The sequence below is a fragment of the Schistocerca cancellata genome, unplaced genomic scaffold (genome assembly GCF_023864275.1).
Source record: "Schistocerca cancellata isolate TAMUIC-IGC-003103 unplaced genomic scaffold, iqSchCanc2.1 HiC_scaffold_732, whole genome shotgun sequence".
Lineage (NCBI taxonomy): Eukaryota > Metazoa > Arthropoda > Insecta > Orthoptera > Acrididae > Schistocerca > Schistocerca cancellata.
In genome coordinates this window covers 1,718,119-1,736,200 of record NW_026046743.1, presented here as the reverse complement: position 1 = coordinate 1,736,200, position 18,082 = coordinate 1,718,119, and the positions used below count along the sequence as shown (strand labels likewise).

Sequence of the window (18,082 nt, the reverse complement as noted above, 5' to 3'; positions counted from 1 at the left end):
GAAAAGCGTAGCAGGGGAAATAGTGTACTTTAGTGTAGCTATAAAGTTCCATAGTTTTTAGTATCACGTTCATTTTGACAATGCATTAACATTTGTTAAGCAGAATGAGATTTTCACTCTGCAGCGGAGTGTGCGCTGATACGAAACTTCCTGGCAGATTAAAACTGTGTGCCCGACCGAGACTCGAACTCAGGACCTTTGCCTTTGCCTTTGCCCGCGAAAGCAAAGGTCCCGAGTTCGAGTCTCGGTCGGGCACACAGTTTTAATCTGCCAGGAAGTTTCATATCAGCGCACACTCCGCTGCAGAGGGAAAATCTCATTCTGGAAACCTCCCCCAGGCTGTGGCTAAGCCATGTCTCCGTCATATCCTTTCTTTCAGGAGTGCTAGTTCTGCAGGTTCGCAGGAGAGCTTCTGTAAAGTTTGGAAGGTAGGAGACGAGATACTGGCAGAAGTAAAGCTGTGAGTACCGGGCGTGAGTCGTGCTTCGGTAGCTCAGATGGTAGAGCACTTGCCCGCGAAAGGCAAAGGTCCCGAGTTCGAGTCTCGGTCGGGCAGACAGTTTTAATCTGCCTGGAAGTTTCATTTGTTAAGCAGTTTCCGCTCATGACCAAGAGGTATGAACGACAGATACTGTTACTGAACATGAATTGACAAGCAGATCTAACTCTAAAATAATGGTTTTAGGTTTAAATTTTTATTACTATTATTATTATTTGACTCCGGGTTAATTTTTGTTCTTTACTTTTTGCCCTATGTAGCTTCTGAATATGGACATTGTGGGTCCAAATCTTAAAAGTGATTGTATCAATCAAAATCAGAAGCACCGTTGTCCTTAAATGAAACCTCTTTTTTTTTAAATTAAATTTACATTAGATATAATAATAATATTCGGTTAAGAAAAGCTTTCTCGCTATTGCCAGTCCGTGGTTCCTATGATCCTTGCTTCGCACATAATTACTTACTTTCATGCCCAAATAGCATTATCCAGTCATATTTCTTCAGCATCACCAGATTTAACTCAATTATCCCTTTTATCCTTGATTCACTTCTACTTATAATAACCTTCAGCGTTTAACTGAGTTTCCAAGTACCCTGCTGCCTCTTATAGAATTGCTACGTTAGTGCAAAATTTCCAAATTCTTATTTTCCCTCTCTCACCTTTACTTCGCTTTTCTTGTATAACTTCTCGCGATTGGGGTTTACAATCACTTAGAACTTTTTAAAAGAGCGTAAAACTGATTTATTTGCACCTACACTATATCAGCCTTATGGCCATTACCTAGTGGAACACTGAAAGAAACTGTGCTTTAGCATAGGTCAAATGTAAAAATCAAGTGACGAGTATGTATATCACAGTCTTATTTCCACACTTATGTGACAGGTTATGCGATAACTGTTAATACCGTGTCGGATCTCGTTTCTTCCGGTGTAGCTCAACGAGGCGTGGACTCAAAAAAGTAGTTCGAAGTCCCCTGCAGAAATACTGAACCATGCTGCTTCCACAGCCGTTCATAATGGTGGAAGTGTTCCTGGTGCAGGAGTTTCTGCACGAACTGAACTCGATTATATCCCATAAATTTTCGATGAGATTCATGTTGGGCAACATGGGTGGGCACGTCATTGTCCTCGAATTGTCCACAACGTTGTTCAAACCAAACGCGAACAACTGTGGACTGTTGACGTAACACATTGTCATCCATAAACGTTCCACAGTTTTTTGGGTACAAGAAGTCTATTACTGGCTCAAAATGGTTTCCATATAGCCGAATATGGCCACGATCCAGTCGATGATGGGTTCTGTTGGACCAGAGGATAGTCCATTCCACGTAAACGCAGCCCACGCCATTACGGAGCCACCAACAGCTTACAGAGTGCTTTGTTGACAGCTTGGTTCCTTGGCTTCGTTAGGTCTGAGCCACACTCTAACCGCACCATCAGCTCTTACCAACTGAAATCGGGACTCATCTGAGCAGGTGACGGCTTTCCGTTGGTCTGGGCGTCAACCGAGATGGTCACGGGCCCCGCAGAAGCGATCTCGAACTGTTAGCGAAGATTCTCGCGTCAATCGTCTGCTGCCACAGTCCATTAACGCCAGATTTTGCCGGACTGTCCTAACGGATACTTTCGTCGTACGCCCAACATTTACGAGGGTTAGAACTTAAATAGTGGCAACTATTTATTCACATCTGATACAAAAGAGTTACATGTTTGCACCTGTTACTGTCTTTCAAAGTTGTCACCAGCGTTGTGTAGAACACGTTGCCAGCGATGCGGAAGGCGTAGTATGCCGTTAGAAGAGTCTGTTCTGTCGATAGTGCGAAGGGAGCGGTCTACTGCCTGTCGAATCTCTGGAACAGTTCTGAAGTGAATGCCACGAAGTGATTCCTTCATCTTCGGAATGAAATCAAAGTCGCAAAGACTTAAGGGGCTCCGGAACGCCCTATACTTGCAATGTTAAAATAACGCTTATAAATTACATCTTTCCTCACAAAGTATTTGAGGTAGGAAGTTAAACATTTTACAGATTATTTATTGGAATATGGGCTACAACTTAACACAGGGATTTTACAAAATTTTAGTTCAGTTATTAAAGATGATTTTTTTCAATTGTAATGAAAATTCACAACATTTTTTTGCAATTTTTTATTTATATATTCAAAAATATACAGTTTTTTTTAAAAAAAGGCTGTGTTAAATTATGCAGAAGGTACTGTGTAACATTTACTGAAAGTTTGAAACAAGTATGTTTGGAAGATCCTTAGAAAACATGTAATTAGTATGAGAAAATAAAAGTTTTGGGAATCGAGCGACAAAGATTGGATTAACTTTTTAGTGCATTCCAGGTCCATAGGATGGATTATCTTCATCCTCTGCAAACTCCTCCTCCAGCTTCCTCTTGTTCCTCCTCCTGTTTACTCTTGCTTGTATTTCTAGACTCTATACAGCCCTGTCTGCAGCCCGAAGGGGTTCCTTGTCTAAAGCAAGCATCGCTCGTACCATTGTAGAACCTATCTTCATTCCCATATTTCTAAATACCTTGCACCTAACAATGTTGCCATCATTTAAAGTCGCAACAGCAACTTTACTTTTACTCATTATTATACTTCAACAAAACAGAGACTCAAGAAACAGAATTAATTACGAATATTTTCGAGATAACGACAGAGTAAATAAACATGAAACAATCGACAATCACACCAGCGATATATATTGAACCATCACAGGTTAGGCACAACACATACCTTATCTCACATCACTAAAATGTACCTGATGAACACGGACGTTAATAATAACACCATTTGACAGCAGTTTAACAGCGCCACAATGGGTCACGCCCATGTAGAACACATTTCAAAAAAAATTTAAAAATAGTTGTAGTCTTCGGAATTGAATAAATTATATATCTATTAAAAGGTAATAGTCTGCAGATTCAGAAAACGCAAAAAAGTAAAAATTGAACTTTTCATGCTTTTGAGCCTTTCCGGAGCCCCTTATGTCCGGGAAGTATGGTGGATGGTACAGTACTTCGCAGTCCCATCGACCGGACGGGGCAGCCATAGCTTGCGCTGTATGCGCCCGTGCATTGCCGTGCAAAATGATGGGTGGGTTGCGCAGAAAGTGTCGGCGCTTCTCTCGCAAAGCTCCATAAACGAACAATAATACTGTGCATTTAATGTCTGCCGTTGATGAACGTAATGCATTAGGGTAACACTATTTCGTACACGAGAATCACCATAACTTTCACCATACTGGGGCTCTGACGTACTTTAGACATTCGCTGCGACCCATAATGACGCCATTTGTTGGATTGGCGTTTTAGTTTTAGCTCGTACGATGTGGCTCATGTCTCATCCAGTGTTACGATACGGCGTAAGAAAGCCTCTCCTTCGCGCTCATAGCCCTCTTAGTGCGTCTGAGCAGGGTCGTAACGCATCCATTTCTGCATTTCCGTCAAGTCATGCGGAACCCAACTTGATGCTTTTTTTCGCATGCCCAGGCGTTCCTTGAGGATGCGAATCACAGCCGTATGTGCTAATCCTGTTACGTGGGCGAGCTCACGAATCGTATGGCCTCGATCACTCTCCACGAACGTGACAACAGCACTCACTTCTTCTTCAGAGCCGCTAGGACGACCTGCCCGCTGCACGTCTGCCACAGTTTGCCGACCTTCGTTGAAGGCTTTTACCCAACGTGGCACTGTTCTGTACGGCAATGCCGATTCCCCACACGCCTCTTGAAGACCTTGATGACACTGTCGTGCTGTACGACCGCTGGCACATTAAATCTTGATCCCACTCCGCTGTTCCTGTTTCGAAAACGTAGTAACACCGTTACGTTAGACCGGTCGCTCACAAGTGACTGTTTTTCCCTCGACTGTGCGCTAGAGATGGGGGATCCGCTCCTGAACTGATACATAGAGTTGAATCTTTCAAAGGAGTGAACAATCAGTGATTCAGAAAAAAAGAATGGTAGCTCCAAACGTTTCCCACGGCAGAGAGAGAGAGAGAGAGAGAGAGAGAGAGAGAGAGAGAGAGAGATGGAGCATATCAGCGGCGCCTCTGCTGGTGAGAGCACAGTGCACGCCACACAACACAGCCAGCGCCGGCCTCTGCCCTGCTTCTACCTTGGCTGCCTGCAATGTGCAGTGCCCCATTGGATTTTGTGTTTCACATATGCCGTGCCATCTCTGTGCGTCGTCTGCCGCGTGCAGTGTCTGGCGCAACTTAACTTAGCATCACACTCTGTCGGTGATCGTTTCAGTCGCACGTCCTGCCCTCTGGGCAGTTTATGCGAGCAACAGGACAGAGAGCCTCCTAGCAGAGAACATAGGAACTACTTGCAACAACCTGCTCGCAAGAGAACGGACGATTTGTCTTGGAGCAGGTGACTGGTGGCCGTTCACCACTCCCCCCACCCTCGGAACTCGCCCGCTCAACGCTAACCCCACCGTTCTCGACTCTAGCCAGAGCGTTGAGCAAAGCAACTCAGGTGTCACTCTGGTCTCTGCCATCTTAGCTCACCCACTATTCCAGCTCGCGGCTCGACCTGCTCGACTCAGTGCTTCTGCATCGGAGTTCGTCTCTACTGGATATTGTTCTTCGTAGTAATACCGCTATGTATATTACATTATTATGTTGTGTGTACATCATTTATTTTTATTTTATTTTTATTTGTTTAAACTGATCAGATTAGGTTCCTGACGACTCCTCTTACTATAGGATTTTTATTATGGACACTCGAATTTACGCTTTAATTACGAGCGAACCGATAAACGTATTGCAAAATGTGATACACCAACATTTTCCTTGTTTTATTCTGCATAAGGCTATATGCAGCACTTTCGTCTTACAGTCAAATTTATATATATTTTTTCTTATTCTGCTACGGATTTTGCGATTTTAGGCGTCTTCGGAAGGAAACGTTCACTTTAAAAATATATGGCATGTGATGTATTTGTATGAGGTTAATGAAATTTTAATATATTATAGCCAAATATATTGTTAATGTAAATCTCAAGTTACAACATTTTCCGATCACCCAAAAAACCACGATAGTGCAAAATAAATCAATAATCAAAAACTTTGTCATATCGTGGAAATTTCAATAAACAATACAAAATTCTTACTCATTATCTGTGTCACTTCAAAACAGGATCAAATAAGATCAAAGTACAGGTATAGTACTGGAATAAACCAAGTTTAAAGGGCAATGTGCCTTCCATTTATTTTCTATTGTAAATGAGTGGTGAGTCATGAAAAAGAGCTAATTCATTTCAGGGAGTGAACAGTCCTGATCCGATCTCTGAAAAGAACAGTTTTGCCCATGTCTACTGTGCACACGCTGGTGACGTTGGACGGGTGCCTCCATTTGCTCGGAGGTAAGGTATGTACGTCAACAACTTGTGCTGTCAGCGGCAATAGTAGATTCCATTGCATAGTGTCTCCACAACAATGTTGCCACTATTTAAGTTCCAACCTAAGTGCAGGGTGATTCAAAAAGAATATCACAACTTTAGGAATTTAAAACTCTTCAGTGACAAAAGGCAGAGCTGAGCACTATCTGTCGGCGAATTAAGGGAGCTATAAAGTTTCATTTAGTTGTACATTTGTTAGCTTGAGGCGCTGTTGACTAGGCGTCAGCGTCAGTTGATGCTAAGATGGCGACCGCTCAACAGAAAGCTTTTTGTATTATTGAGTACGGCAGAAGTGAATCGACGACAGTTGTTCGGCGTGCATTTCGAACGAAGTATGGTGTTAAACCTCCTGATAGGTGGTGTATTAAACGTTGGTATAAACAGTTTACAGAGAATGGGTGTTTGTGCAAAGGGAAAAGTTCTGGACGGCCGAGAACGAGTGATGAAAATGTAGCACGCATCCAGCAAGCATTTGTTCGCAGCCCAGGAAAATCGACTCGCAGAGCTAGCAGAAAGCTGCAAATTCCACAATCAACTGAACGTCAACTACCCGAGGCGATGGATCGGCCGCCAGCCAGCCCATGACAGAGCGCTTCATCACTGGCCTCCAAGAAGCCCTGATCTTACCCCCTGCGATTTTTTCTTATGGGGTATGTTAAGGATATGGTGTTTCGGCCACCTCTCCCAGCCACCATTGATCATTTGAAACGAGAAATAACAGCAGCTATCCAAACTGTTACGCCTGATATGCTACAGAGAGTGTGGAACGAGTTGGAGTATCGGGTTGATATTGCTCGAGTGTCTGGAGGAGGGCCATATTGAACATCTCTGAACTTGTTTTTGAGTGAAAAAGAAACCTTTTGAAATACTCTTTGTAATGATGTATAACAGAAGGTTATATTATGTTTCTTTTATTAAATACACATTTTTAAAGTTGTGGTATTCTTTTTGAATCACCCTGTATTTCTGGTGTTATTTCAGAGAGATTTGTTTTTCTGTTAACACTGACAACTCTACACAAAAGCCGCTGCTTTCAGTCGTTAATTGGAGGCCGTCGACCACTGCGTTGTCCGTGGTGAGAGGAAATGCGTGAAATTTGGTGTTCTCGGCACAGTCTCGACACCTCGAAGCTCGGAATATTGAATTCCCTAACGATTTCCGAAATAGAATGGTTCAAATGGCTCTGAGCACTATGGGACTTAACAGCTGTGGTCATCAGTCCCCTAGAACTTAGAACTACTTAAGCCTAACGAACCTAAGGACATCACACACATCCATGCCCGAGGCAGGATTCGAACCTGCGACCGTAGCAGTCGCGCGGTTCCGGACTGCGCGCCTAGAACTGCGAGACCACCGTGGCCGGCTCCGATATAGAATGTCCCATTGCATCCATTTAAAACTACCATGGAGTGTTAAGCTTCTACTAATTCCTGTCGTGTGGTCATAATCACGTCGGACGAATTTTCACAAGAACCATGTGAGTACAAATGACAGGTCTGCCAATGCACTGTCTTTTCATACCTCGTGTGATAATACCGCCATCCGTAAATGTGCATATCGCTATTTCTTGACTCCTGTCATCTCAGTGTGTGCTGAGCGTTTTAAATGGTAGAGTTTGTCAACGTTAAAAGACAGTACATCGTGATGATTCTATTCCATTCTGTCGCTTGCTCCTTGTCTACGCGGTTACGCAGGGTTGGCCATGGTTAATCGAATGTGGCATTTTAATGTGTAAGGGGTGCCCAGATGCCATTCCTGCCGCCACCCCGTACCCCCCAGGACGAAATTAGTGTACCCCAACTGTCTGTGTCCAGTGGAATCCATGAAAGTGTGTCAATGTGTTCAGATGTCAGCGAGCTGTGTAACTGAGGCGGAACGGAGGGACCAGCCCGGTATTCACCTAGCGGGAAGTGGAAAACCGCCTAAAAACCACATCCAGGCTAGCCGGTACACCAGCCTTCGTCGACAAACCGCCGGGCGTGTTCGCTCAGGGGCCGGCGCACCTTCCCGAGTCCAGGAAGCAGCGCGTTTGCGCTCTCGGCTACCCTGCCGGGTATACTGTTACCTGATGGTGACATCTTAAAAAGGCAGAATGTTCACATGGATAACAGTATATGCAATAAACACTATCTTCATCCGTAACGGTATGAATAACGTATGTCCTTGTCATGATGTATTTAGCTTCATGTTGAAATACCCTCAGACGTCAAGAAGAATGTAATAATTCCAATCCCAAAGAAAGCAGGTGTTGACAGACGTGAAAATTACCGAACTATCAGTTTAATAAGTCACAGCTGCAATATACTAAAGCTAATTCTTTACAGACAAATGGAAAAACTGAGAAGCCGACCTCGGTGAAGATCAGTTTGGATTCCATAGGAATGTTGGAACACGTGAGGCAATACTGACCTTACGACTTATCTTAGAAGAAAGATTTAGGAAAGGCAAACCTACATTTCTAGCATTTGTAGACTTGGAGAAAGTTTTTGACAATGTTGACTGGAATACTCTCTTTCAAATTTTAAAGGAGACAGGGGTAAAATACAGGGAGCGAAAGGCTATTTACAATCTGTACAGAATCCATATGGCAGTTATAAGAGTCGAGGGACATGAAAGGGAAGCAGTGGTTGGGAAGGGAGTGAGACACGGTTGTAGCCTCTCCCCGATGTTATTCAATCTGTATATTGGGCAAGCAGTGAAGGAAACAAAAGAAAAATTCGGAGTAGGTATTAAAATCCATGGAGAATAAATTAAAACTTTGAGGTTCGCCGATGACATTGTAATTCTGTCAGAGACAGCAAACGAATGGGAGGAGCAGTTGAACGGAATGGACAGTGTCTTGAAAGGAGGATATAAGATGAACATCAACAAAAGCAAAACGAGGATAATGGAATGTGGTCAAATGAAGTCGGGTATGCTGAGGGAATTAGATTAGGAAATGAGACACTTAAAGTAGTAAAGGAGTTTTGCTATTTGGGGAGCAAAATAACTGATGATGGTCAAAGTAGAGAGGATATAAAATATAGACTGGCAATGGCAAGGAAAGCATTTCTGAAGAAGAGATATTTGTTAACATCGAGTATAGATTTAAATGTCAGGAAGTCATTTCCGAAAGTATTTGTATGGAGTGTAGCCATGTATGGAAGTGAAACATGGACGATAAATAGTTTGGACAAGAAGAGAATAGAAGCTTTCGAAATGTGGTGCTACAAAAGAATGCTGAAGATTAGATGGGTACATCACATAACTAATGAGGAAGTATTGAGTAGGATTGGGGAGAAGAGAAGTTTGTGGCACAACTTGACCAGAAGAAGGGATCGGTTGGTAGGACATGTTCTGAGGCATCAAGGGATCACCAATTTAGTATTGGAGGGCAGCGTGGAGGGTAAAAATCGTAGAGGGAGACCAAGAGATGAATACACTAGGCAGATTCAGAAGGATGTAGGTTGCAGTAGGTAATGGGAGATGAAGCAGCTTGCACAAGATAGAGTAGCATGGAGAGCTGCATCAAACCAGTCTCAGGACTGAAGACCACAACAACAACAATGTTGGAGTAAACAATGTCAACGTTCAAATACCACAATGACATAGATTTTCATGTTGGCGTGTGTTAAAGCACAGTCTTTTTCAATATACAGGTGGATAATGACAACGAGACTGAATGTACAGCCCGCATCTCGTGGTCGTGCGGTAGCGTTCTCGCTTCCCACGCCCGGGTTCCCGGGTTCGATTCCCGGCGGGGTCAGGGATTATCTCTGCCTCGTGATGGCTGGGTGTTGTGTGATGCCTTTAGGTTAGTTAGGTTTAAGTAGTTCTAAGTTCTAGGGGAGTGATGACCATAGATGTTAAGTCGCATAGTGCTCAGAGCCACTGAATGTACACCATTGCAATTAAATAATTTTTACAGTCTGTGGGTACAAGTCTGATCCCTTTCACTGCTTCCAAAATGTACACTCTGTAAACCATGCGACCCAGGTGACGGCACAGTGCAATAACTTCAGAACGAGATACTGTTCTGTCGGGCGAAAGTCAAAATTGTGCTGAACCCAACAAGAAGCACTGGTTGACGGTAGTCTGAATTCTGTCTAAGTCAGGCAGAATGTACAGGATGACAGGACGTGCGCTAAGACATTAGAGAATAACTGCCATGTCACAAGAGAGAGATGATAACTGTAGGCGATGATTGTAATTGGAATACATGCTGCCATGTCCCTAGAGGAAGCTGTAGAGATGAAAACTGTAGGCGATGACAGATATTGGAATACATGCAATAAATAATTGAGGACACTGTGTGCAGGAGTTACTCCGAGATGGGAAGGTTGGCACAGGAGAGAAATTTGCGCGGGTCGCATCAACCCAGTTAGAGGACTAAACTTGTGTAGCTGGGATTAACAGTCATAAAAAATATCTTTAAGGAGCCAGCGACTGTTATAAGTTTTAAGTCCGAAATTGGAGTAGTGTAATAAAAACTTATAGCAGACACTGGCGGAGAGATGATGTCCATCAAGTTAGAGGACTAACGACTTAGAGGAGGGGGACCGAGCGAGGTGGCGCAGTGGTAGCACACTGGACGACGGTTCAACCCCGCGTCCGGCCATCCTGATTTAGGTTTTCCGTGATTTCCCTACATCGCTCCAGGCAAATGCTGGGATGGTTCCTTTGAAAGGGCACGGCCGACTTCACTCCCCGTCCTTCCCTAATCCGATGAGACCGATGACCTCGCTGTTTGGTCTCTTCCCCAAAAACAACACAACTTAGAGGGAAATAAAAGGGCGCGCAGCAGCGGAGACCGCACTGACCGGTAATGACGGCGTCCAGGTAGGGCGTGCGCTGCAGGGCGTCGTAGGTGAGGCGCCCCGAGTGCCGGCGCAGCGCCGCGTCCACCTCGAGGCGCGCCCGCGTCTGCACCGCCTGGTCGGCGGCCAGCTCGAACGCGCAGAAGCTCAGCACCGACGACGTCATCTCGAAGCCCACCAGGAACAGCCCGAACAGCTTGTAGGCCAGCGCCTCGTCCACAGTCGCGTCGGGTACTGCGGCACGCGGTACAATACATCAGCAGCATGCCAAACCTCAATAACAGCCTCCTGCAAGGTTCTTTGAAACTATTAAAACCGACGTTTCGACCGCATTTGCAGCGGTCCTTTTCAGGTCCAAAAAGGTGCTGGTCCTCCGGTGCAAACTGCCTACATGCCAGGATGATTCTGAGTTGTGCCACGACGTTCCATTGGCCAGGATGTTTGGAAACTCTACGGTAAAACTTCAGGGATGGACTCCACCTAAACTACTGGTCAACAAAATTGCTACACCACATAGATGACGTGCTACACACGCGAAATTTAACCGACAGGAAGAAGATGCCGTAATATGTAAATGATTAGCTTTTCAGAGCATTCACACAAGGTTGGCGCCGGTGGCGACACCTACAACGTGCTGACACGAGGAAAGTTTCCAACCGATTTCTCATACTCAACCAGCAGTTGACCGGCGTTGCCTGGTGAAACGTTGTTGTGATGCCTCGTGTAAGGAGGCGAAATGCGTACCATCCCGTTTCCGACTTTGACAAAGGTCGGACTGTAGCCTATCCCGATTGCGGTTTATCGTATCGCGACATTGCTGCTCGCGTTGGTCGAGATCCAATGACTGTTAGCAGAATATGGAATCGGTGGCTTCAGGAGGGTAGTACGGTACGCCGTACTGGATCCCAAAGGCCTCGTATTACTAGCAGTCGACATGACAGGCATCTTATCTGCATGGCTCTAACGGATCGTGCAGCCACGTCTCGATCCCTGAGTCAACAGATGGGGACGTTTGCAAGACAACAACCATCTGCACGAACAGTTCGACGACGTTTGCAGCAGCATGGACTATCAGCTCGGAGACCGTGGCTGCGGTTGCCCTTGACGTTGCATCACAGACAGGAGCGCCTGCGATGGTGTACTCAACGGCGAACCTGGGTGCACGAATGGCATAACGACATTTTTTCGGATGAATCCAGGTTCTGTTAACTGCATCATGATGGTCGCATTCGTGTTTGGCGACATCGCGGTGAACGCACATTGGAAGCGTGTATTCGCCATCGCCATACTGGCGTATCACCCGGCGTGATGGTATGAGGTGCCATTGGTTCCACGTCTCGGTCACCTCTTGTTCGCATTGACGGCGCTTTGAACAGTGGACGTTACATTTCAGATGTGTTACGACCTGTGGCTCTACACTTCATTCAACCCCTGCGAAACACTTCATTTCAGCAGGGTAATGCACGACCGCATGTTGCAGGTACAGTACGGGCCTTTCTGGATACAGAGAATGTTCGACTGCTGCCCTGGCCAGGACATTCTCCAGATCTCTCACCAATTGAAAACGTCTGGTCAATGGTGGCCTAGCAACTGTCTCGTCACAATACGCCAGTCACTACTCTTGATGAACTGTGGTATCGTGTTGAAGCTGTATGGGCAGCTGTACCTGTACACGCTATCCAAGCCCCGTTTGACTCGATGCCCAGGCGTATCAGGGCAGAGGTGGTTGTTCTGGGTACTGATTTGTCTGTATCTATGCACCGAAATTGCGTGAAAATGAAATCACATGTCAGTTCTAGTATAATATTTTTTCCGATGAATACCCGCTTATCAACTGCATTCCTTGTTGGTGTAGCAATTTTAATGTCCAGTAGAGTATAAGTGGGGTATTCGGAAACTAAATTCCGAGAGATCGCGAAATGGAAACGACAGTAAAAAACCGAAGAAGCTTTATTTACATAGTTGTGTTGGGCAGTATCTCTAATATGTCTACACTACGCTTGTCCGTCCTCTTTTAGAATACTGCTGTGCGGTGTGGGATCCTTACCAGTTGCGAATGACGGAGCACATTGAAAAAGTTCAAAGAAGGGCAGCACGTTCTCTATTACCGCGAAATAGAGGAGAAGTGATACAGTCATTCGGATAGACATCATCAAACCAAAGGCGTTTCTCGTTGCGGAGGAATCTTCTCACGAAATTCCAACCCCCAACTTTCTTCTCGGAATTAGAAAATTCGTTGTTGACACCGGCCTACATAGGAAGAAACGATAACCATGATACAATAAGGGAAATCAGAGTTCGTACTGAAAGATATAGTTGTTCGTTCTTTCCGCACGCTATACGAGATTAGAATAATACAGAATTGTGCAGGTGGTTCGATGAACCCTCTGCCAGGCACTTAAATGTGATTTGTAGATAATCCATGTAGATGAAGATGTAGTATGCCTGTCGATCGTCTCACTTCGCTCTTTCCTGAAAATGGTTGAAATGGCTCTGAGCATTATGGGACTTAACTTCTGAGGTCATCAGTCCCCTACAACTTAGAACTAGAACTACTTAAACCTAACTAACGTAAGGACATCACACACATACATACCCGAGGCAGGATTCGAACCTGCGACCGTAGCGGTCGCGCGGTTCCGGACTGTAGCGCCTAGAACCGCTCGGCCACTGCGGCCGGCACTCTTTCCTGACCACACACTGAGAATGTAGAGATGAGTAGAACAATAATGTATCCGCAAAGTATATGTGTACTGCGAGTTTTCGCCTGATTTCATGCAACCATACATAACGTACCTGTCATAAATTTGCTGCTTCATGACAGTTCTCGGCTGTACACTGTAGGGACACCGTGAACGCCAGTGCGGCGTTTTCGATGTAAACTGTTTCATCAGCTACCATATATCTTAGACTTGGCTCCCATAAACCACTGACTACGAAGAGCCGGCCGCGGTGGTCTACCGGTTCTGGCGCTGCAGTCCGGAACCGCGGGACTGCTACGGTCGCAGGTTCGAACCCTGCCTCGGGCATGGGTGTGTGTGATGTCCTTAGGTTAGTTAGGTTTAAGTAGTTCTAAGTTCTAGGGGACTTATGACCTAAGATGTTGAGTCCCATAGTTCTCAGAGCCATTTGAACCAATTTTTGACTACGAAGAAAACATCTCGGCGCAGACGACAAACTGCACGTGCGGAAATTGCGGGAAGCACAGGCGGCGGCCTTCTATGACGAGGGTATTGGAGAGTTGGTACAACGCTACGACAAACTTTTTGTAAATAATAGATTTCAGCTATGGGTCATTCTTTGGAATTTTTTATTGGCAGATCTAGATTTCAGCTAGAAACTAGGCATTCTCAATGCACTATCATTTGTGGTCAATGCATGTAACGCCTGTTGGTCGGGCTTTGTCCACAGTTCATTGAATACGACAAATGTTTAAGTCGCAGTGGCGACTATGTAAAGAAGAAGTTGGAAGGTGTCAAAAACTCTTGAAATAAAACTTTTTTTGCGGTGTGCCTTTCGCGATCTATCGGACCTCACTTTCCGAATAGCCTTCGTAACAAGAAAAAAAGAGGCTACATCAACATGGATCCGAAAATGCATCTTAAAGAGTTGTTCAACCTTTAGTTCCTACCAACTGCGCTGATACACTCTGATTACGTATCAGAGGAAATGTTGAAAGTGACCCCTCGTTCCTGAATACAGGTTACTGAATTCCGCGCATCAGGAAAAATGCCTGGTGTAGTCCGTATTGTCTCAGGGGCTGCCGGAATGTGTGAATGAGAGCAGCATCATCCACAACAGCAGTCTAACACAATGAGAGATTTTGCGTGTCCCAATAGGTGGAAGTCCAGGTGTTTAAATCGCGCGAATGGGATGACCAAGGAATCGATCCACACGCACCTACCCAAAGCTCAACGAAAAGGAGCATTTAGGTGCCTTGAGGTAGACTGAAAAGTGCAAGAGCACTATCGTGCTTGAGGTACAATTGTCGACAGGATGCACTACTCAGACAATGCAGTACGCAATAAATCTGTGTAGTTCTGTCCAGTAAGTCTCCCTGGCACGATGTACGGTCCCAACAAGCATTCGCCAACAATGGATGCCCAGATGTTAATGGAGAATCTCTGCTGCTGAGACGATTGGATGCACGGCGATTTGTATCCGCCCAAACGTGATGCTTATGCAAACTATCGATTCCGTCCTCGTGAATGGATAAAACAACAGTTGCAAAGTTGGGCGACATAACACTTTGCCAGGAACCACTGGCAGAACGTTACTCTTGGAGGATAATCCACAGGAGACAGAGGCTTGTACCAGCTGCAGATTGTATGGATGCAGCACGTTTTCACACAAATGTCTCCAGATCTTCACGTGCGGCGCATTCCTCTGCAAACCTAATCACCTTGTGCTGATTCCAGTTATTTCTTCCACAGCGCTGAGTAGAACTTCCTCATCATCTGGTGTTTAACGTCCTGGTGGGCTTGTGTAACTCCTGTATTCAGAGAGGCGGCAATGAATTCCTTCAAATGTCTTTCGGTCCTGTAAACTGCTCACTGAGCAGCGTTCCTAGCACAAGTGCACTGCCATCCACCAAACAATACATCTAAGGTATTGTCGCAAGATCTTGGTTCGTGTACGTTTCTAGACTACAAACCAAGGGCACAGGCAATTACAAACAACACCATACACACCTTTGCTGACGCCTACGGATACATTTAATGATCCTCGTATTTATGTGTCACTCCAGAGCAGACTGTCCACCAGAATTACTAACAACGGATGTCAAGGCAGCTACTTGTTATACGGGTGTCACTGTACTTCGTCTGTACTAGCTGAAGGCTCTTCAGGGCCACATAACATTGATTAAGGGTTTGTTTACTTGTGTAATACTTGTTACAGGCCTCGCATATTTTCCTCCGGCAAAAGGCACTTGTCAGCGTGCAATGCGTAACAGTAAAATGCTCGAATCTTCTTGTTGTGTGAGGAAAGCATTCACGAAGCTTTGCCGTCGAGTTTCTAAACTCCCTGTAGTAACGTTGGTTATCGCGTGGGAAGATAAATACGTAGGTGTACTGGAAAAACCATTACCAGAAATGGCAGCACAGATAGCTGAAGAAGACGTTCGAAATGTCGGTTTTAATAATAATTTTAGTGATGCTACCTAATGGCCACTGGATTTTATTTCATTTGCCACTGACTGTAAGAGTCTACACACAAATTAACAATACTTCTTGTTTGAAATCTGTTGGTCTAGAATGACTTTGAAATGAACATTTGTAGACTAGTTTTTGTTACCAGCGGCCAATAATGCAGACCCTGAGCCTGCATATGTCGGATGTATCCATCGAAAGAGAGGCAAATCTCTTAATTAATTGCGAGATTAGCAGAAAATATTGTGTCTAAATTTTATATTTCAAATTAACAAACAGGTAAAACGGCAATTTAAATTATTTTGTGAAATGTCATAGGAAAACCATATGTGACTTATCTCCTGATCTATTGAGGAGAATACCTTTTTTTTTAAATTTTGTATCTTATAGGATCATTTACAAGACATAGCACCGCAAAATTTCCGCGAACTCTATTATAAGTTTTCATGACGGTGTCATAAGGTGGGAATGTGCGGTAAACGCGTTTATTTAAATTTGCATGTAGGTGGGAAGAGGCGAAACAAGTGTATACCTGAATTCTGGTGTGGGAACATGTTGAAACTTAAAAGGACCAGGTTGTACACAGGTAATATAAGCAAAGATGAGAAGGAAGCACTTGGTGAAATTTCCACTGTAAAATCGAACTTTAACATAAATATTAGCTCAGCATGAGAGGAACTATCCCGATGGAGATAGCTATATATCAGCTTTCCAATGGGATTTTCTTTTTTTTTATCTAGAACCGGTATTATTTTGAGCTACGACTGCTGTGGTCTAGCTTGTGAATAGAGTCACACTAGAAAGCCTTCTGAGTGTCACTGTAACTGAAGGTTAAACGTATTTCTAGAACTGAATGTATCTACAGTACAGCCCAAGCTCTTCGTTGGTGTGACGTGGACAGAACAGGGGATTTATGTACGAACATTTAGAAACGTAATGTAAATGTTCAGCTATAGGTAAAGCGGTGATGGGGGAGGGGGGAGAGCGTAGTCTTCAGTTCATTGGTAAGATACTGGAAGAAACCAATAAGTATCTTACTAAACACTCGTGCGACAGACTATAATATATTACTGAAGTATGTCAGACCTAAACCAAATAGGATGAAGAAGAAATGTAGTACGCACAGAAAGGAGAGCACTATTCTCCTTACTCTTTTTGGGACTGACGGGACGTTGTTACTCTTGGTGCACAGTGCAATGAGGTGACAAACCTCGTGTGATACCTCCTAATACCACGTCGGACCTCGTTTCGTCTGGCGTAGTGCAGCATCTCGACCTCCCATGGACTCAACAAGTCGTTGGAAGACCCTGCAGAAATATTGAGCCATGATGTGTGTATAGCCGACCTTAACTGCGAAAGTGTTCCCGGTGCAGGATTTTCTGCTCGAACTGACCTCTCGATTGTTCCCCTTATTTGTTCTATGGGATTCATTTCTATTTGGGAGGCCACATCATTCACTCGAATTATCCACAATGTTTGAACAGTTCTCGGGTATCCGACCAGGTAGCGTCGTAATTTCTCCACAATGTTTCGGCAGACGTACACGCTGCCATCTTCACGTGGTTCCTGACGAATGCTGTGGTGTTTCTCTCGGCGCCCTATATATACTAGCCGTTACCCCCTCCACCGTTTCTCTCCTGGTGTCTTCGGTGCGGCCGGTGCGGCGGCTACTGGAGGGGGTGGGGGAAGCGGCGCCTGGGTCTGAACTGGGCTCTACAGTCTCCCTGCTACCGCCGTCGGGGGCGGTCCTCGTTCTATGGGACCGCATCTTTCTCTCCAGGCTGAGTGCGTGGTTGTAAGCCTGATTAAGTTGAAGGCCGCTGTCTTTATTAATTAGATCGTCCTTTAGTCGGATTTCGATCGCCTCTTTAGTAACGCAGTCCCAGAAGTAGGAGGTTTGACAGAGTGTTTTTGTTAGTCCATAGTATGGCCAGTCTTTATACAATGGTCAGGGCTGATTTACTGGAATGGCGTAATACGGTATGGCACTTGTGTTCGCGGCACCTCTCTTCTACAGTGCGGACTGTCTCCACAATATGATTTTCCGCACTGACAGGGAATTTGATAAACGCCTGGTTTTCGAAGGCCTAGGACATCTTTCACTGAACCCAGTACAGTCAAGGTTTTTCTCAGGCGGTCGGAATACACATTTCGCTTTGTGTTTCCCCAGGATTCCACCGATTTTTCTTGAGGTGTTTCCGACTGGGACACAGTGTATACA

General features: G+C 44.9%; 1 protein-coding gene across 1 annotated transcript in view; it reads right to left on the bottom strand.

Moving 5' to 3' along the window:
- LOC126141634 (cytochrome P450 6a2-like) overlaps positions 1-18,082 on the bottom strand; it is a 141,134-nt gene that overhangs the window by 41,672 nt on the left and 81,380 nt on the right. Inside the window, exon 4 of the mRNA XM_049915272.1 lies at positions 10,715-10,945. Coding sequence (XP_049771229.1) covers positions 10,715-10,945 — 231 coding nt within the window. The remainder of the gene's footprint in view (positions 1-10,714; positions 10,946-18,082) is intronic.